The sequence below is a fragment of the Octodon degus genome, unplaced genomic scaffold (genome assembly GCF_000260255.1).
Source record: "Octodon degus isolate 3935 unplaced genomic scaffold, OctDeg1.0 scaffold00151, whole genome shotgun sequence".
Classification (NCBI taxonomy): domain Eukaryota; kingdom Metazoa; phylum Chordata; class Mammalia; order Rodentia; family Octodontidae; genus Octodon; species Octodon degus.
The window spans coordinates 1589572-1610887 of record NW_004524727.1 but is presented as its reverse complement, the minus strand read 5'-3'; the positions used below and the strand labels follow the sequence as shown (position 1 = coordinate 1610887).

The 21316-nt window shown below is 42.1% G+C and overlaps 1 protein-coding gene across 4 annotated transcripts in view; it reads left to right on the top strand.

The window, feature by feature from the left end:
- The window catches only part of Rock2 (Rho associated coiled-coil containing protein kinase 2), a 173794-nt gene extending 152484 nt beyond the window's left edge, over positions 1 to 21310 (top strand). The window contains exons 14-35 of one of the 4 annotated variants that reach the window (XM_023702387.1): positions 208 to 343; positions 445 to 536; positions 757 to 1003; positions 1375 to 1481; positions 3948 to 4107; positions 5400 to 5560; positions 6143 to 6327; positions 7190 to 7259; positions 8349 to 8452; positions 8653 to 8839; positions 10472 to 10565; positions 10658 to 10752; positions 11554 to 11733; positions 12091 to 12259; positions 12547 to 12738; positions 14035 to 14105; positions 14865 to 14953; positions 15759 to 15837; positions 18221 to 18482; positions 18554 to 18767; positions 19834 to 19934; positions 21188 to 21310. In XM_023702387.1, coding sequence (XP_023558155.1) covers positions 208 to 343; positions 445 to 536; positions 757 to 1003; positions 1375 to 1481; positions 3948 to 4107; positions 5400 to 5560; positions 6143 to 6327; positions 7190 to 7259; positions 8349 to 8452; positions 8653 to 8839; positions 10472 to 10565; positions 10658 to 10752; positions 11554 to 11733; positions 12091 to 12259; positions 12547 to 12738; positions 14035 to 14105; positions 14865 to 14953; positions 15759 to 15837; positions 18221 to 18482; positions 18554 to 18767; positions 19834 to 19921 — 2982 coding nt within the window. In that variant the 3' untranslated portion in view covers positions 19922 to 19934; positions 21188 to 21310. The remainder of the gene's footprint in view (positions 1 to 207; positions 344 to 444; positions 537 to 756; positions 1004 to 1374; positions 1482 to 3947; positions 4108 to 5399; positions 5561 to 6142; positions 6328 to 7189; positions 7260 to 8348; positions 8453 to 8652; positions 8840 to 10471; positions 10566 to 10657; positions 10753 to 11553; positions 11734 to 12090; positions 12260 to 12546; positions 12739 to 14034; positions 14106 to 14864; positions 14954 to 15758; positions 15838 to 18220; positions 18483 to 18553; positions 18768 to 19833; positions 19935 to 21187) is intronic. The other 3 variants (XM_023702389.1, XM_023702388.1, XM_004642329.2) reach the window with 3 other exon arrangements.
- Positions 21311 to 21316: the final 6 nt, after the last annotated feature.

The window sequence follows — 21316 nt, the reverse complement described above, 5'->3', positions numbered from 1 at the left end:
TAGAAAGTTTGACTTCAGTACTAAATAAAACACATAAGGTTTTGATTAAGAATAATGCTATGTGCCCTTTTATAAACATTTTTAGCAAAAGAGGTTTGGTTGTTTTTTTTTTTTTTTTAGATCTTTTATCTATTTGAAGTAACTAAAGTATTGTTTTGATTTGATTTGTATGCATTCTTTTGATAACAATACTAAGCCTTATTTCAGATTACCTTGAGAAAAAACGTAGAGTCAGCATTAAGACAGTTGGAAAGAGAGAAGGCGCTGCTCCAGCACAAAAACGCTGAACATCAGAGGAGAGCTGACCATGAAGCAGACAAGAAACGGAACTTGGAAAATGATGGTGTGTGGTGTAGACTATGTAACACTTATTTTCCTTATACTTTAAGGAAAATATGATTATATATTGTATTAGAGCTTGCACTGAAATGCTTTTTGCTATAGTTAACAGCTTAAAAGATCAACTTGAAGATTTAAAGAAAAGAAATCAGAACTCTCAAATATCTACAGAGAAGGTGAACCAGCTACAGAGACAGGTACGTTCCTCTCAGTTGGAGACAGAGTGTAGTGTTCAGTTCACGGCTGCTTTAACCAAAATTTCCTGGGCAGTGCTCAAAGGCCTTGCCTCTAGTTTTAGAGGAAAGTCCTTGGGAAACAATTTTAGGTTATTGTTTATTTTAAATAGTTTATGATAGGATGATAAACCAATATGTTTCCATTGTGTACAGTGTTTGTATGCATTTGTTTGTATAATAGCTGGATGAAACGAATGCTTTGCTGCGAACAGAATCTGATACTGCAGCCCGGTTGAGAAAGACTCAAGCAGAAAGTTGCAAACAGATTCAGCAGCTGGAATCCAACAACAGAGACCTACAAGATAAAAACTGCTTGCTAGAGACTGCCAGGTTAAAACTGGAAAAGGAATTTATCAATCTTCAGTCTGCTCTAGAGTCAGAGAGGAGAGACCGGACCCATGGATCAGAGATCATTAATGATTTACAAGGTACAAATTATAGATTGTATTGAAATCATTTTGATGATTTATAGTTTGATAATAACTTTAAATGATGGATACTGTGCTGCAGTAGAATATTTCTAAATACATTCAGAAATCATGTTATGTGAACTTAGAATGTTGGAAGAGCATTGGTAAACATTTTAGGAAGAGTACACATTCAAATAATATGATTTTAAATATCAGGTAGATGGTAGATTGGCTTCTGGCTGAACTAGTTGAGAAGTGCTATACCAATAAGTAGGGAACATTTGCTGACAGATAAAGCTCTGAAATAGGAGAGGGCTTCCAGATTTTTCTTTCTTCATTGAATGTATATAATTTTATGAGATTGTTTTAAAAACTGTTGCAATCTTTAGGTAGGCTGTCTGGCCTAGAAGAAGATTTAAAGACTGGCAAAATCTTACTAGCAAAAGTTGAACTGGAGAAGAGACAACTTCAAGAGAAGCTTACTGATTTGGAAAAGGTAAAACATGTTAAAGCTTCCTTTTTTTTTTTTTTTTTTTTTTGATGTATTTGGTACAGGATCTCATTACGCAGCTTAGACTTGTAGTGATCCTTCTGTTTTCAGCCTCCCCAGTGCTAGGATTACAGGCCATGCCTGGTCTCAGGGGCCAGCTCAGCACACCTGGGAGCAGGGCCAGCGCGGCATGTGGTGCTGGGAAGCAAACCACGGTCACTGCACTTGCCTAAGCAGGTGCTTAGTCCATTGAGCTATCTCTCCAGCCCAAACTTTACTTTTTTTGTATAAGAAAATCACAAAATTTCAGATGAGAAAAGTCATCTAAAATAAGAGAAATGGCCAAATGGAACATTTTCACCCACTAATGGATTTTCTCTTTGGACTTGGGCATGGATTAGACTTGGAATGAGAGTAATAGACAAGGGAAGGGCTCAGTTTATAGGTCATGACAGGATTCAAAATAGTGTCACCGAGTAAGTAATAAAGGAAAATTAGCTCCTTCAGAAGCAGCATCAACCCACTACTATTGTGGACTGCTGGACTGTGTTGAATTGTTTTGCAGAATTCACTCACCTATAGTATTTAAATGCCAATGGAATACCCATTTCTGACAGGACTAAACAAAAAAGGGGATACAAAAGAAGGACCAGTTTGTATCTGTATATGCAGAATAGTTAGGATAGATATATAGCTACTTTCACTTAATTCATTGAGAAGAAAGATTTGTACTAATAGTGTTTGGACAGGATATTCTGTCTGCATCTTATACTATGGATAACCACTAAGAAGATAACAATGTACAATGTATTAATTATTGAAACTCTCCTATTAATCAGTTTTGAAACTGTCTCATTGATATTTGTTTCTCAATAAAATAAAAGAAAAAAAAGAAGCAGCATCAGTAAATTTATCTTCACCTTCTTAACTTTTGAGGTGCCCATAGAATAGCCACATTAAAATATCCACAAGGCAGGAGGTAGCTAAGGGTATTTCATTGGGATGTAGGAGGCTGCACCACAGGTGTGGGGTCCTGGGAAGAGACTACATAAAGTAGCAGTGACTATAACAGAATGGTTGCTTCTAGTGGTGGATTATATAATTTGAAAAGTCCATCTGTCTGTCAGTCTGTCTGTCTTTCTTTCTTTCTACATACCAGGAATGGAACTCAGGACATTACCCTTGCCTGACACACGCTTATGCTGCTTAGTTATATCCCCAGCCCAAAGTCATTTTCAGTATTAAAGATTTTATTTGAAAAATATCTGAATCAGATTTGTGATATGAACTATAAAAGTTAAAGAATGAGAAAATCCTAGTGGTAGACAGCATCAGTGATGAATGCCTCAAATCGCAGCTTTCAGGAAGCTCAGGAAGGATGGCTACAACTTTAGGACCAAGCTAGGCTACAGAGTGAGCTCAAGGCCAGCCTGGAACACATAACAAGCCTCTGTCTCAAAAAAAAAATCATGGTGGTATATGTAGAAAAGTAGAATGATTTTTAGAGATGTTGAGGGTTTTTGTTTTGTTTTAATGTAGCAAAGGGAAACATTAAATCTGAGAAACATACCACAGGAAGTTTGAGAAATTACCACAGAAAGAGGGAAAACCAGGAGCAGGATGGGGAGAGCCAGTGCTGAGGGCATAGGTGACTTCAGGTGAGGGACAGCCCAGGACAAGCCTTGGATGTGATGGTGAGGTGCCACAGGTAACTTTCTGAGGTACTGTGTCCTCAGCGCAGGTGTCTGAACAGGAGCCTGCAGGTGTGGCAGGTGTAGAGGGCAAGTGGATCAGCAGGGAGAGGGGTATTGAGCATTCCTGCTGAGCCTGTTTAGGAACAATCTTAAGGGGCTGGGGAGATAGCTCAAAGGCATAAGCACCTACCTGGCAAGCATAAGGACCAGAGTTCAATCTCTGGCCCCGAATCTTGTGCCGGCCCCAGGGCCCTGGAACTCTGGGTGCATGCCTTTAATCCCAGTACTCAGGAGGTTGAGACAGGAGGATCGCTATGAGTTTGAGGCCAGACTAAATGAGCACAAGGCTAGCCCAAACTACATAGTAAGACACAGTCTCAAAAAAGAATAGTCTTGAGAACTTTTGAAATGGCAAACCGATGTGTTTTGTTTTGTTTTGTTTTGTTTTGTTTTGTTTTGTTTTGTTTTGTGTTTTTGTATTTTAGAGAAGGGTCTGCAGGAAGTTCACGGTCTCACTACTAGATCGGACTCATAGTGATCTACCTGTTTACAGCCTCCCAAGAACTGGGGTTACAGGTGCATGCCACTATGCCCAGTCTCAATTGCCATCTCAGTGTGCCCCAGGGGTGGGACCAGCACAGCAGGCCCAGGGATTGAACCCCCAGCCCCTGCGCCTGCTTGCAGGTGCTTTAATCTGCTGAGCTCTTTGGCCAGCCCCTTGAAATTATTTTTGAAGGCGACCTTTTTTGTTGACAGCTGGCATTTGGCATCTTAACAGGAAAAGAGCAACATGGAAATAGATATGACATACCAGCTCAAAGTCATCCAGCAGAGTTTCGAGCAGGAGGAGGCTGAGCACAAAGCCACAAAAGCACGGCTTGCAGACAAAAATAAGATCTATGAATCCATTGAAGAAGCTAAATCAGAAGCCATGAAAGGTACACACTTGAAAAGAGAGCTTCCAGCAGTATTTGCCTGAGGACTGACTGTATTCAATATTTTTGGTTCTGAAATATGTTTGTTTTATTGTCAGATATTGGGAACTTGGGGAAAAACTACCAGGGAAGCTTTATACACTTACTTTTCCTCTTTGCATCAGCAGAACCACTTTTAAGATATTAAGACTCAAACAGAATTATTCAAATATATTTTTAAGTCAGAGAAATGTGTTGTCAAGAATAATTGACAGCCGGGTGTGATGATACACTCCGATAATCCTAGCACTCAAGAAGCTGAGGCAGGAGGATCGCCATGAGTTTGAGGCCAGCCAAAGCTACATCACAAGACCCTGTCTCAAAAAACAAACAAAAAATGACATGTACAGAATGTGAAGGCCTAGATCTCTCAGACTAGGGCCATGTTCTCTTGGGTAATGTCTTAGTTACTTTTCTCATTTCTGAGACAAGATACCCGACGCTCGAAGTTAAAGGAGGGAAGTGTTATTAAGTTCATAATTTGTAGATGTTTCAGTACGTAGTTGGTGGCTCCAAGGCAGAGTGGCATCACAGAGGAAAAATAGTTCATGGTGGGCAGAAGGCAGCAGAGCAACCAGGGCCGACCCCTGCTCTTTCTGTTGTCTTATCTGGCTACTCAGGGTGAGTGTCACTCATACCCTTAATCCTAGCACTGCACCATGAATCCATCCCAGCATCACATTCTTGTGATCCTATGAACTCTGAGAAAGCCACATGATCTCATGACGCTGTAGGGTAAGATCAAGATACAAGTCATAACAGGAATTACTTAAGAGTATCAGAAAAATCAATCTTCAAAGATGTAAGCATTTTATAGTTATCTTGCTATCACTGGAGTAGGTATACTATTAAAGAACGTGATCCATTTCTATGCCCTGGAAATAAACACTTTTAATTTCTTTCTGGTATTGAGATTGAACCCAGAGCCTTCACAGTGAGCTGCATTCCAACCCTTTTTTTAAAATTTTAAGGTTACTTTCTCAAATTGCCTAACTTGACAAGAATAGGCTCAGATTGTGATCCTCTTGCCTTAGCCTCCCAGAGAGCATGGAGGACAGGTGTGCACCACCATGCTTGCATCAAGTGTAAAATTCTTGATAATTCAAATATATTGAGAGAAGTAATAAAAATAGTCAATCAGAAGTGACTAAAACAGTGAAGTAGTCTTTTCACTGTCCCTTTTGTGGGCACTGTTGTGTGTTTGATGAGCTGCTCTTACTTGTACAATTATGATTATGTCCCTGTCCCTGTGATAGAAATGGAGAAGAAGCTGTTGGAAGAAAGGGCTATAAAGCAGAAAGTGGAGAACCTGCTGCTGGAGTCAGAGAAGAGGTGCTCCATGCTGGACTGTGACCTGAAGCAGTCACAGCAGAAGCTGAGTGAGCTCCTCACACAGAAGGAGGTGCTCAGCGAGGATGTGAGCACTGGCTGGGGGGAGGGGGCTGGGGGCATCCTGGCACGGACACTCAGCACTTCCTTCTCAGTCTCTGTCATGGGATTTTGATGGCATATGATATAAATCATAGTTTAATCATTTCAAAATTATTATTTTTTATAGCTGTCTCAGCCTACCCTGGGGATGGAGCTGTTGCAGCATGTGGTGCTGGGGATCAAACTGCGGTCCCTGAGCTTTGCTTAAGCTTGCCTAAGCAGGCACTTTAGACCACTGAGCTATCTCACCAGCCCTCAAAATTATTTTCAAATAATTTTTTATATTAAAATGTATTTAAAACATTCTTGGAGGAAGAATGTATGCAATGTGTTAATTATTGAAACTGTCCTACCTATTTGATTTGAAACTGTCTCATTGCTATTTCTCAATAAAATTATGAAAAAAAATTAAAAAAAGAAATCAAAGAAAAAAACATTCTTGGAAATACACATTTTCATATGAAGTGAATCAGTTACCTAAGGATAAAAGTCTGGTGCCATGCTTGTTGTCAGTTTCATTGACCAGAAATAACTTACTTACTGTCAAACCTATGATTGATATTTATAGGTGAGAAACTTGACACTGAAGATTGAGCAGGAAACTCAGAAGCGCTGCCTAACTCAGAATGATCTGAAGCTGCAGACGCAGCAGGTGAACACGCTCAGGATGTCGGAGAAGCAGCTGAAGCAGGAGAACAACCACCTGGTGGAGATGAGACTGAGCCTGGAGAAGCAGAATGCCGAACTTCGAAAGTGCGTCTCTGCTGGCTGGCCCTGGGGCCTCCCTAGAGCTCTCCAGGACAGCTTACTGTCTTGGGCAGTGCTCTGGGGCAGGGTTGTCCTTTGAATCAGTTGAGGGTGCTGCTTTTTCTCCTTTGTTTTTCATACTGCTATGGTGCTGTGTTGTGGCAGGAAGGAGTGATCTGCCCTGGTTGGGGTTTGCCTTGGTTCCTAGGATTCGCTAGTATGTGGCTGTTAAGAAAACATCATACATATTATTAACCACTTTACAGGATATTCTTTGCTATTCTATTTAATGTACTTAGAACATGGAAAACATTGTTAAAATACTTTCAAAATATCCTGGATGTTGCAGTGGTGCACTCCTATCATCCTAGCTGTTGGGGTGCTGAGGCAGGAGGATTGCCAGGAGCTCAAGGCCAACCTGGACTAGCCGGAGGTACATAGTGAGGCCCTCAAAAAACTTCAAAAACAAAAAACCTTTCAAAATACTTAGTAAATCTACTCTCCAAGTCTGTCCCATCTTTTTTATCCTAAGTAGTCCCAGATGGAGGGTCCTGTGAATCCCAGCTCTCTGCTGGAGGTGGTGTGATACAGGGTAGGACTAAACTGTGGAGCCAGCAGATGTTCCATGATAGGATCGTCTACAAAGACTGGCAAGCAGTTACCTTCTCTGAGCTTGTCTCCCTTATTGTCTGTTGCATGGCTTTGGAGGAAGCTGTGCACACTGGTGGTGTTGAGCTCAGTGTGATTATGCAGGTGGCTTCCTCTCTTGCAGCAGAGTTTGATATGGCTTAGGGCTTTCCCACCCCCCTTTGGTGGCCCGGCATTGAGGCAGAGAACTCACTCAGCCTTTGCTCCACTGTCTCCACAGAGAGCGGCAGGACGCAGATGGTCAGATGAAGGAGCTGCAGGATCAGCTCGAAGCAGAGCAGTATTTCTCTGTGAGTTCCTTACACATTCATTTGGACATTGCTGTATTTGCAGAATTCTTAAACTCTTGCTGCAGAAACAGGAAAATGTGTTTCTTTAAGATAGATTCTTATATACCAGGCAGCATTTAGTATGGAATATTTTGTATCACACAACTCAGGTGAAAGTACCAGGCGAAAAAAAGTATAAATAATTTAAGACAAATGATCATTGCTAGAAAATAATCCTATCCTATCTGTGTATGCTGACACATACCTATCATTCCAGCATTTGGGAGGTTGAGGCTGGAGAGTCACCACAAGTTTAAGGCCAGCCTGGGCTGCACAGTAGAATGCTTTCTCAAAAAACAAACAAAACATTCTAAGCACATGGTATGCCACAGTTATGAAACTTATTAAGAGTATTGCTTTTTGGGGAAGAATGTTTTCATGATGAAAAATAAAATTTTAACAATTGTACTTTTTGAGATGTTTTAAATTTTAAGTAGAAATTGTCACCCCTGTTCTGTTGACTTGAATTAATAGAATTTTCTGCTGTAAATTGTTTTGAAGTGTTTGCTTCCTCATCCATCCTGCCCATGCACTCAGTGAGAACCATCCTGTGGCTTTACAGACTGGCTGAGCATATTTGAAGGCCCAGCCTCGCCCAGCTCCTAGCAAGCATTCTTTACCTTTACACCTGATGATGAGTTACACTGTGACCTGCTCAGGAGCTTGGTGTTGCTCAGGGCCCAGAGAGTATTTGTGTGTATTCAGCTTTTTCTCCAGATACATTTTAAATGTGAAAATAGTATTTTTACTATGTCCTCAAGTGGTTTAAATCTTTGTTGTAGGGACCGGGGAGATGGCTCAGAAGAATAAGTGTTTTCCTGGCAAGCTCAAGGGCCTGAGTTCAATCCCTGGGTCCACAAAAAAAAAAAAAAAGCAACTAAATCTTTTTTGTTGTTTTTGTTTGTTTGTTTTTTGTTTTTCTGGTACTGAAGATCTGGATGCCTTGTACTTGCCAGGCAGAGGCTTATGCCCCTGTGCTATCTCCCTAGCTCCTGTGAAAATAATGTTCTTGATAATGTAGATATTTCTGTCATATTTTTTGCTATTTAGACCCTCTACAAAACCCAAGTTAGGGAACTTAAGGAAGAATGTGAAGAAAAGACCAAGCTTTGTAAAGAGTTACAGCAGAAAAAACAGGAGTTCCAGGATGAAAGGTGAGTCTGAGCCTCATGTACTGGGGTGTTTGCTCCGCTCCTGGACATGAAGCCAGTCAGATGGGAGCTCCAACTCCACAGTGAGAAAGGAATGTGTGTACATGCTGCCCTGTGTGGAGCATAAGCCAAGCATGTGGACCCCGGCTCAGACGTCACACAGTGAATGCTCATGTGCATGACCTAGCCTCTCTGTGGTGCAGGGACTCCTTGGCTGCCCAGCTGGAGATTACCTTGACCAAGGCAGACTCTGAGCAACTGGCTCGCTCCATTGCTGAAGAACAGTATTCTGATCTGGAAAAGGAGAAAATCATGAAAGAGCTGGAGATCAAAGAGATGATGGCCAGACATAAACAGGAGCTTGCTGAAAAGGATGCCACCATTGCATCAGTGAGTGATATAAAGTTTCCTCTGCTTGTAGTGAAGTTGCTTTCCCAGGCTTTTGTGAAAGCATTGGGCCATACCAACTCTAAAGAGAAACCTAAAAGGGTACACTTTGAGTCCAATACCCACAGTCCCCTCAGCGTTGGGCAGTGACAGTCCAACCAAAGGGAAATTCCAAAGCTAGGTACATTGTCAGGTAGTTGGGTTTACTCTGCTGTCACTCAAGCTCACAGCAATGCTTCAGTAAGCCTGGAGTGTGTATTAGAGCAGGCTATGCAGCCGCTCAGGGAGGGCTTGAGAACTGGAGTGGGGCGGGGCCCGTGGAAGGTAGCAGCTAAGGAAGTGCAGCACACATGCAGTGGGCGGGGGAGAGCACTGAGGTGACATAGGGCTCGCAGTCCTTGTTTTCGTGTGGCACGGAACAGAGTTAGCTCTTTACCACTCCACACACTGAGGGAGGCTCTAGTTATCGTAATGACTTCAGTGTGGGGAAAAAAAAAGTTTCATCTATTAGAGCACAATCCAAAACTTAGACATTGTAGAGGCAACATAAGGACAGGCAGAAAGAAAGAATTTGTAATATATTCATTAAGCAAGAGTATGAGTATTCATACTAACTACAAGAAGAGAAATTGGCCAGAAGAGAAAAATCTAATGAATGCATAAGCAAGTGTCTTGCCTCCCTGTGCTTCACGAAAATGCTGGATAAAAGAGCTTTGAAACATTATTTCATGCCCCTGCATGGCAAAACTTGGTATCTATCTGGTCATTTCAAGTGTTTGAAAATGTCTGGAAAATATGTCATTGTATAGTTTAGTACCTGTCTGGAAGCTTCCTGTAAACTTTTAAGTGCATGTTGCAGTTCCAAGGAAATCCATGTTAAGGCAGAGGTGACAGAGAAACTCAGGCACAGTACTTACAGCCACATGAACATCTGTAAATAGGAAAAGCTCGAATGTCAAATGTCGCATTAAGAGATGAATAGATACATCATGTGCTAGGAGTCAGGGCTACTATGTGCATTAAACAAATTCAGTCCTCGGTGGCAACTTCATTCTTTAATGTGTTGAGTGGAGACAGTGCCAGAAAGGTCTCAAAGCCATGAGGTGATTAATATATATATATATATATATATATATATATATATATATATATATGATATAGGTTCTGGAGGGCAGAGTCCGCATGGGTACAAAGTGCCCTGCAGACAGAGAGGGTTGGGTGCGCATGGATTGGGAGGAGTGCAGGAAGGTGCAGCTCTTTATACAGTTTCTGTCCTCTGTTATAAAGTACCACTGCAGGAAACTGCCCTTCTTAGATTCGGTTATCCTGCGCCATGTACATTCAGAGCTCTGCATTTCTTCCTCTTGGTTTATGAAATGCCTTTCTAATTGATAAGAGCTGCCAAGGTTTGGGGAAGAAAGGTAAATGTGGCCTCCCTGGTCCGTGCATGGTCAGTGGGCAGTCCATTACAGATCGCAAGATTTTCATCAGAGAGAAGTTCAGGAAGTAGCTGGAGACAATAAACTCCAAAATAGAAATGCCTCAGCCATGTTTTGGGTCTTGGATTTGAATCATGATGTCATAACTTCCATATTGTAGTTGAGATATAATTTTTTTCCCATTGTCTTTCCTTAGCTTGAAGAAACAAACAGGACACTTACCAGTGATGTTGCCAATCTTGCCAACGAAAAAGAAGAATTAAATAACAAACTGAAAGACACTCAAGAGCGTATGTATTCGAGAATGTCATTTTTAACACATATCCACTATCCAGCACATGCTGAAGATGTTTGTCTAACATCTGTGTTTCCCACATTTCAGAACTGTCAAGGTTGAAAGATGAGGAAATAAGTGCTGCAGCTATTAAAGCACAATTTGAAAAGCAGCTGCTGACAGAGAGAACACTCAAGACTCAAGTACGTCACCAGACTCTTAACGTCCTGTCATATTTGACTCTTGTCTGTCTTACTGCTAGTGTTACAGATAGGAAGCTGTAACCATCAAGTGTATCAGTATTTGTGAGCCTGCTTTTTTGGCCAGGCTAGGAAAACTTAATTCAACTTGCACTGTCCAGTTCAGTGTCTGTAAAGTTTTTCTCAGTTTTCCATATGAACTCAGATTCTCTCCTCATGGCTTATGGTAATCAGTAAAATTTTTCCTATTCAGAAGATAATAAAGAGTGACCATTTGCTCTTGGTCTGGACAGGCAGTGTGCTCCTGAGGTTGGTGACCACCACCCACTGCCATAGGTGCTGCAGGCAGCATAAGCTGTGTGGGTGCTCATTGCCCTCTGCCGTTGGGCAGGGTATGTTTGTAGTGTGGTGTCAGGGCAGAATTTTTTCTCCAGAGAAAAGGAAGGGACATCTGTATAGCCAAGCCTCCATTGGAACAAAACTTGAAGTGGTAGAAGCATTTTAATTGGTGCTGAGGATTGAACCCAGCACTGGATACATCTAGGCAAGGCCTACTCCACTGAATTGTATCCTCAGCTCCCTGTCAGTATTTAAATTACAGCTCTCAAAAACCATAAGAGCCAAAACTTGTGTTGCATAGAATGAAGGCAGTGAATAATAAAGATGTATTATTTAATTACCTAGAAAGTGTTTCTCTGTAGTTTGGTGTATAGGGAAAGAGATTATTGGTGGTTGTGTAATTTGGGACTGGTGAGTTACTTGGAAACCATCAACATGTATCTCACTTGTTTTTACATTTTTAAGGCTGTAAATAAGTTGGCTGAGATCATGAATCGAAAAGAGCCTATCAAGCGTGGCAGTGACACTGATGTGCGAAGAAAAGAAAAGGAGAATAGAAAGCTGCACATGGAGCTTAAGTCTGAGCGTGAAAAATTGACCCAGCAGATGATCAAGTACCAGAAGGAACTGAATGAAATGCAGGCAGTAAGCAAGTTTATTAGACTCTATATTGAGGACTACTTCTTAAGAAGTAGAATTGTAGCTGGGTGTGGTGCTGTACTCCTATAATCCCAGCACTTGGGAGGCTGAGGCAGGAGAATCATTTGAGTATGAGACCAGCCTGGGCTACAGAGTGAGCTCAAGGCCAGCCTGAACTGCATAGCAAGACCCTGTCTCATGAAAAACTTTAAAAAAAAAAAAAAAAGGAAGTACAGTTGTGTCCATGTCTGTGTGTACCTGGATGGTTGTGGAACATTTCTACCAACAACTGTTACTGAGCCACGATGCAAAATTGTGAGATATCTTGCATCCAGTTAACTAAATTCATTTAATTTTTTATAGCAAATAGCTGAGGAGAGCCAGATTCGAATTGAATTGCAGATGACACTAGACAGCAAGGATAGCGACATTGAGCAGCTGCGGTCACAGCTGCAGGCCCTCCACATTGGCCTAGACAGTTCCAGTATTGGCAGCGGCCCAGGGGACACAGACGCCGAGGACGGGTTTCCAGGTATGGCTTTGCTTATGCCCCAGTGTCCTCACCATGGGCCAGGTGATGGGGCTAGGTCCCACATCTGACTGCTTCTAAGGGAAAATGTTTACCTTTTGCTTTATCTTAACATTTTGGGCTCATTTGTCGATTTTTGTCATACTGTTCATAAAAAGACAAATAGGCAAAAGAAGCCATTACCTGTTCAGACGTGTGGCTTCTACTGTTCTTGAGGAATTATCTTTTTAAGCTTCCCTTTCCTTTTCTCTCCTCCATGCACCCTGCTTCCTCATGTGTTGGGTGTTCAGTTTGCATCACTCAGTCCCACACTGTGGAGTCTGTGTCCTTCTCCTTCCGGCGCTCTTCCACGTCTCTCAGCATGGCCACTGGGCCTTCTGGGTCCCACGGGCTCCTTGATGTGGACTCAGACTCAGACTTGGACTCAGACTCAGAAGAGCCTTTGCCTTACTGTCCTGTTTCCTCAGAGCCCAGTGGTACAGGTGACAGTGTGAAAACTTTCTCAGCTGTGGGCCCTTGCTTGCTACCCCTAATTGTAGTCCTTTGGAAACTTCCTGTAACATCAGCTCACCTTCACTAACTCTGATACATTGTTGTAGACTCAGTCAGAAACAAGCAGCTGCATGAACAGAGACTGTTTGAAAGGTATTTTGTTGTGACGTTGCATTATCCTGGCTCATTTACTTTGCCAACTTGGGAGAAATGGAGCAATACATGTTGTCACTATCAAGAATAATAGTACAGAAAAAATATGTGAACTGTTCGAGGGAATATGTTTAGGTTTTCATCAAGGACTTAATGTAGTCAGCATTAGCCTAGGCCTTAAAAGATGTGGTAGTTTGGTCCAGTCCTTCCCCTGAGAGTGCTTTTCTATTCAAGTGAAGAGACCAGGCTGTCTTTATTTAGACTCAGCATCCCTGTGAGATCTGAGTTTCTGCATATAAGTTAGGGATGCCATTGCTATTCTGTGGTGCTGTGGTAAGGATTATAGAGAAGTTAGGTAATGAACCTAACACAGCTGGCACATGCTGAACAACTGGAAACTCCTTTACTGCTAGAATAACCTCCTCAAACCCTACTTCTGCTTGTCTCATGAAAAGACACTGATCAGATGTACTAGACCAAATTGTCAGGGCTGACATTGCTTTGTACAACTAGAATTATACTGGTTTTGCTATTGTAGAGTTCAGAAATATTTTGCTTATATTGCTGCACATGGTGTCATGACCAGATTTGATCTGTAAGTTATAGTTTTATTTGATCTTATCAGGCCATTGTGAAAGTCTCTGAAAACATGGCCTCACTGAAATGTTTTGTCCTGGAAGGTTTCTATTCCAACTGTAATGAGGCTTCTTTGGCCGGGGATATAGCACAGTGGCACAGCACCTGCCTGGAAAGCACAAGGTCCTGAGTTTGATTCCTGGCATTAAAAAAAAAAAAGGCTTCTTCCAAAAGAAAAATACAGGTTTATAATGCTGATGTACCAGTGAAAATAGAGTTTCTAGACCTTTTGGTGTTTTGCGACTTTTCTCCTGAATTATGCCAATGCATACTGGAGTGTTCGACTTTGCACAGCTGTGCAGCATTTTTCCAGTGTGATCTGACCTGGGTTTGTTTTGCATTGCGTAACTTGCTTTTACTGACCTTGCATTGGTACTGTATCCTAGGCAGTAAAAAAACCTGAAGGGTACTTTGGATGGTGTCCATATTAAAATTGAATGCCTCCTTGTCTAAAAAGAATCATCAGATTTACCCTCATACCTCATGCTTATTTATAGAGTCAAGACTAGAAGGATGGCTTTCGTTACCTGTGCGAAACAACACTAAGAAATTTGGATGGGTTAAGAAGGTAATGATTAGTTTGAATGTGATTCTTTTTTGAGTACTTCCCGTTTAATTCCAGCTATTTTACTTTCACAGTTGTAGAATGTACATGACCAAACTTATCAGACACATCAAACTTCGTTATTCTTCCTGATTTGAAATGTTGTGATTTTTATCTATTTTTTAAAAAAAATGCTCTCTATGTGTTAATAATAAACTGAGTTGGGGCTAGAGTTGGGGCTCAGAGGCATAAGTGCCTGTCTGGCAAGTTCAAGGTCCTGAGTTTGATCCCCGGTGCCAATCATCATCATCATCATCAGCAGCAGCAGCAGCAGCAGCATCATCATCAACTGAGTTTTGGGATTAAGAAAAGACAAGTTTGTTGACCTCAGTGTTTTTGCTGTTTCTGGGAAAACAGCTATAGATAGGGAAGCGAGGCCCATTTACTTTTTGTTCTTCTGTTACTATGATTATTAATGTTTTTGCATTGATTTTGAGTAAGTTTCCTAGTGTTGTTGGGTGCCAAAATCAGCCCAAAAATACTTTACCTCAGTCCCTGTCATTTATTTAATATCCATAAGCAAAAAAAGAAAAGAAAAGAAAAGAAAAAAGAAAGAAATATCTACAGACAGCTTTGTTACCTTAAGGAAGACTTTCCAAAAATGTTTCAGTACATCTTATTCAGGTGTTTTCTAATTTTTATTGCTAATATACAATATATTTCAAAAAAAGCAATAAATATGGTATGTTTTTTATTTATTGATTCTTTCTCTCTTTTTAACAGTATGTGATTGTAAGCAGTAAGAAGATTCTTTTCTATGACAGTGAACAAGATAAAGAACAATCTAACCCTTACATGGTTTTAGATATAGAGTAAGTGTTTTTATGAGAACATTCAGAGATTTCTCTGGTAAACATGTATTTACAATCTTTTCACCATCTTTATTATCTTTGCAGTAAAGTGACCTTTTCTGCCAAGTAGATACAATTTATTAGTAGTCATAGAAGAGCTCATATAGCATGTAGCTGTTACTGTACTAGTATTACATTTTCTTATAATTTTCTTCAGACAGATTAAAGTCTGAAGATATAAAATTAAGTCATGTTTATTTTATATGTCTTAAATATATTTTGTGAAGTTAATTGGAAAACTTGGCCAGGTGTGGTGGCATACACCTATAATCCCAGCACTTGGGAGGTTGAGGCAGGAGGATTGTTGTGAGTTCGAGACCAACCTAGGCTATAAAGTGAGCTCAAGGCCAGCCTGAACTGCATAGCTAGACTCTGTCTCAAAAAGACAAAAGAAAGGGACTGGGGAGATAGCTCAGCCATCAAAGTGCCTGCCTGGCAGGCACAAGGACCAGAGTTTCATCCCCGGTACCTAAGCTGTAGTGGTCATGAAACCAGGTTTGGTGGTGCACTGGGGAGGCTGAGACAAGAGGATCACTATGTGTCTGAACTACATAGTGAGAACCTATATCGAGTAAATAAAGGAAGGTGAAAGGAAGAAAGCAAGCTTGACTTAACTAAAAATTTCTGAAAAATCTTGATGATTGAGTTAATAGAGGTGAACTTCTAACACAGGTCAAAGTGGTCAGGTTTAACTTTGACACAGTATAGGTTAACTAATATAATTAGATCCTTCGGTAATTTTATTCCTGTATGAATTTTTTTATAGCAAATTATTTCATGTCCGACCAGTTACACAGACAGATGTCTATAGAGCAGATGCTAAAGAAATTCCAAGGATATTCCAGGTAAGTTGTTTGCCTTTCTGCTCTTGCAGCTTCTCCACAGTCCAGCTCAGTGTACTTCCTTCCCCATTGATGGTCACCTCACCTTTGTCTCTTGGACCATTGAGGATGGCTTGTTCTCTCAGGACATCCATGCTTGTTCTGTCTGGGAACACTTTGTTTTTTGTTTTTTTAAAATAATTTTATTGAGAAGCAAATAGCAATGAGACAGTTTCAAAACCAATTAGTAGGACAGTTTCAATAATTAATACATTGCATATTGTTGTCTTAGTGGTTATTCACTGTACAAGATGCAGAAATGATATCCTGTCTACAAACACTATTAGAACAAATCTTTCTATTTATTGAATTAAGAGAAAGTAGCTATATATCTTTTTTTTTAGATTTCTATAAATTTATTTTTTTGAATGCATAAAGAATTTTTTTGTTTTATTTTTATTTTTTTTTATTTTATTGGGAAACAAATATCAATGAGACACTTTCCAAGCTGATTAATAGGACATTTTCAATAATTAATACATTACACATTGTTATCTTCTCAGCAGTCATCCACAGCACAAGAAGCAGCCAGGACATCCCATCCAAACACTACTACTACAAATCCTTCCTCTCACTGAACCAAGCGAAAGCAGCTGGGAACACTTTCATTCCTCTCTGTGTAACTTAACTTATGAAAGCACATAGTGTATTTACTATGATGGTTCTTCTGATCTTTATTCTTCTTTGCAGTGTTGGTTTTGATTTTTTTTTAACATGAACTTTCTCCTGGTTTTGGTTTTAGGTTTTCTAAAGGTTCAAATGTCACTTATGAAGTTAAATTTTATACCTACTAGCCTATTTCCTGTTTAAACATGAAGGCAGCCAAGTGTAGTTGTGATTGCCTATAATCCCAGCACTCTTGGAGGCTGAGACAGGAGGACCCCAAGCTCAAACCCAACCTGGGCAACATAACAAGACCCTATCTCAAAATAAAAAGTTAAAAAGGCCTAGTAACCCAATGTGAAGGCCCTGCATTTCAGTCCCCAATACCAGATAAAGAAAAAATAAAGCCAAATCCTTTTCTTTACTACTTCTACTTTAAAATTATTTGCACCAACTTTAGCTGTCGAGTTCTTTCTACATGAAAGTCACTGAGCCTGGCTTACCCATTTTCTTGTGTTTCTGCTCTTTATTCAGAACAGGCTGCTTGTTGTCTCCCCCCACCCCCCATTCTCTAAACATGTGTTTTGAAAGAAGGCTGCATATGACCAAGTTTTATGGGTTGGGTGTTTTGTTTTGTTTTGTTTTTAGAATGAATGTGACCAAGGTGTATAATACACACACACACACACACACACACACACACACTTGCGGGGGGGGACACACACACAAAGAAACAAAGAGAGACCAACAATGAAAAACAAAATAAAAGTGCTTGGTCAACCTTGTTGCTAGACCACATCTGACTTCAGTTGATGAGAGCCTCTTCCACTAGTTTCAAAGCTTACCTCCATATCCAGATGTGGTTGCACACTCTAGTAATCCTAGCACTCTGGGAAGCTGAGGCATGAGGATTCCAAGTTTGAGCCCAGTCTTGGCAACAGTTTTTGGAGGTTTTAGTCCATACTCACTCAGCTGGCTCCAAGGCAAAGCAGCACATAGCAAAGAGGAACAGTTCAAAGCCACAGAAAGCAGCAAAACAGCAAGTGCAAAAGGGAGGAGCAGCGGCAGCAGCAGGGAGCTGGGTTGTTTGTTTAAGGCATTAAGGATTGAACCCAAGGCCTGCACACTGAACTATGTTTCCAGGCCTCCACCAAGCCCCTTTTTTGAGACAGGTCTCACTAAATCGCCCAAGCTAGGCTCCAACTTGGGATCATGCTGCCTCAGTCTTCCATAGTGCTGGGATTATTGGTATGCCACCATGCCTGACCAGTTTTTCTGTTTTTAAGGAGTATATGTTAGCACCACCTTCCTCCCCTGCTGGAACTGGGACCCTGAGCTTCAAATGTGCTAGACAAGCACAGACCTGTACCCCAGCTCTGTTGTTGGGAAGTCTAAAACACCAGTACATAAACTACTGTATTTTTTTTTTTATGATTGGTTTTGGGTTGCCACTATTTGGTTTGCAGGAAAGGGTGCTATGGGTTGAACTTGGGCCTCCCTTGGGTGGCTGTACTGAATAGGCCTGCCCAGCAAAGCTGCTGTGGGATAGCTGAAAGTAGGGTTCACATTCCACTGCCAGGTGAGTGGTAGCCCTGACATGCAGAGGCTGTGCAGCATGACAGCGGCTGTCTAGTAACTCTTGTCTCATGAGTTTCTTTTTCTGAGTAGCTGAGGCTCATTTTTACTGCATGCACACTGTTGGAACTTAAGCTGACATCATTCGGTGTTCTTTCTGTTTTTATAGATCCTGTATGCCAATGAAGGAGAAAGCAAGAAGGAACAAGAGTTTCCGGTGGAACCAGTTGGAGAAAAATCAAATTACATCTGCCACAAAGGACATGAGTTCATCCCCACCCTGTACCATTTCCCGACCAACTGCGAGGCCTGCATGAAGCCGCTGTGGCACATGTTCAAGCCCCCTCCTGCTCTGGAGTGCCGCCGCTGCCACATCAAATGTCATAAAGACCACTTGGACAGGAAGGAGGAGATCATTGCGCCCTGCAAAGGTGAGTGGTCTCCTGCTCTGCTGTGGTGCTGCCAGCACGCAGGCACTGACATAGCTTCATGTCTTTCACAGTATACTATGACATCTCCACGGCCAAGAACCTGCTGCTCCTGGCCAACTCCACAGAGGAGCAGCAGAAGTGGGTGAGCCGCCTGGTGAAGAAGATCCCCAAGAAGCCCCCGGCTCCTGACCCCTTTGCGCGCTCCTCACCCCGCACCTCCATGAAGATCCCACAGAACCAGTCCCTGCGGAGGCCCAGCCGGCAGCTTGCCCCCAACAAGCCCAGGTGAGGCCAGAGCCTGGCTGGCTGTGGGGAGCTGTGTTGCTCCTACTGAAGCTTGCCCTGATTGTAGTCTCTCTGGGTGTCTTCATGATCCACAGAACACAGTACGAGAAACTCTGGTGCACACATCAGCCTGGAGCTGATGGTGGCCACAGGGCTGGTATCAGCTTCTGACTTCCAGCTTGCAGCTCAGCACCATGGACAGAAGTGTGCATGGAAAATTATCTCAGGCCTAGTCCCTCAGCACACACCAGGCTGTAGAGTGACACAAGTGGATGAGTAATTGGATCAGGGTGTGTTTTGCAGAGATTGTACTGAGCGCACCTGTCTCAGGATGAGATGGTGGGTGGTCTGTGTCCAAGGCAGTCGTTCACCCACCATCTGCTCTGTCAGTGTCCCTGTTCACAGGCACCCCCCAGAGTAAACATCTGCCTTTCCTGCAGCCTCATCCAGGCATCATTAGGCCTACTTTGCCACACAAACCACACACACTAGCATAGTGCCTAGTGACACAGTGGTCACAGAGCCCACACTCCTCCTGCATCTGAAAAGGTGAAGGTAAACATGTTCTTACAGAGGACAGACTGGGTCAAACCCCATGTCCAAGCCAAGGAGAGATGCAGCACTACCTTCTCCCCAGCCTCTCCTGTCTGGCTTGTCTAGGCCACACAGTGGCTATGACCCACAGTAGCTCAGCTCCTGCTGGAATGGGGAGGGCTGTACTCCTGTTGGCCATACTTCCCTTCCAGGGTTCAAGGCACTGTCCTGGAGCACTAGAGGTCTCCACAGGCATGTGTGTACACCCAGGGTCAAAGGTCCGCTCCCACCTCAGTGCCTGGCTAAAATCACACACTTGTCAGTCACATCAGAATGTACACTCAAGGAGAGGGCAACTTCGTGCTGTGCATTCAGCTCAGTGTCCCTGGCAGTGGTAGTGGCAGCAGTGGTGGCAGCAGCACTGTGGAGAGAAGGCAGTGAGTAGTGGCACCTCCAGGGGCATGGCTGGTTCCTGACCTCAGCTGCAGCTTCCAAGGGCATGGAGTGTAAATGTGCATACCTCCTGTTGCAGATTGCTTGACTTGGCATTGAAGGACTGGGATTGGTCCTTTGATGATATTGATGGTGATGATGATGGTGACGATGTTTTTGATTTCTGAAGAAGGAGATGGGGTAAATCAAAAAGCGAAAATGAGTTGTTTTGGTACTTCTGTGTAGCGCATGTGGTTTGTCATTGAGCTTTCATTATTTTTTAACTAGTTTTGAAACTTTATAAGATTTTTAATAGCATACACTTAAAATGTAGTTTCCAAAAAAGTTCCTAACTGAAATTTCTGTGTCAGGTGTCAAAGTGAAATGCTATGTTCAGATTCTTTATTGGCTACAAACTTGCAATATAGTAGAATTGAATTTTTTTTTTAATCTTATTGATGATAAATGTAGAAGCAGCAAAAGGAGCTAATAACTTTAAGCCATATTCCAAGAAGTAAATCCTTGGCACTCCATTATGTACTCAAGTTTGTGAACATAGCATGGGCTGTGTCCCCTCCCCCCCTCCTCTAGCTTGCAAGAATTGAAACTCCAAAAAGCCAATGTGTCTGATGAGTGCAGTGAATAGGCTCTTTCTGACTCGGCTTTGTGATGTGAAATGTTTGCAAGAATCGAATGTTAGCCTTGCTAAAGAATGCGAGTGCTGTGCTGTGAGAAGCCTTGTGCTTGTGGGTAGTGCCAAGTGCAGAATGGTTTGGTTTACTGTGACGAAAGGAGGCTGAGAGTGGCACTCCTGGCCTGCCCTCCTCCCTGGACATCGTGGTCGTGTGTGTTCTGAGCTAAGCACATTTTGCACATACATATCATAAAATAGTGGGATCTGTTTATAACAAGTTTTCATGGAGTCTTGACAGATACTTACTGCCAAAGTGTGTTTCCCATTTCTTATTTTCGAAGTTTCAACCCTTTTCTGTATTTAAGAAAGAAATCTCAGCTAGCAGCTACAACCTAGTCAAGCTTCTATACAGATATGTTGCTGCTCTGCGGTATGCCTTTAACCCTAGAGCCACTTATCTGCATTGAGAATGTGTGCAGAGTCAGCCAGGATGAGGCTTCCAAAGCCCGCTGCTGCCAGGCATGGTGGTGTACCGGTCATCCCAGCGCTCAGGGGGCTGGGCCAGAGGATAGCTCGAGTTCAAGGCCAGCCTGGACTACGTAAAACCCTCTTAGACGGAAAAGCACAGTCCACTGTTGTACTGACAAAGAATATAGTTAATTGCATGTACCTAAAAAAAGAAAACTTTTGTGACTAAATATACTTCTGCATGGTTTAGAGGTTAGAAATGTAGCAGTTAGAAGACCAGCTGCTTTTCTGAGGAGTTAATGCTTTCACATCGCTGCCCTGTGTCAACTGACTTTGCCTTCTTTCTTTCTAGCTAATTGCCTTCAACAAAAGCAATCATCCAAGGCAACTGTGTTCTTCCAGGTAAAACAAGACTGCAATGTGATGGCCTGGAACTTAGTAGAAAGCTGTATTTTCCTGAAGGACACACACACACACACAC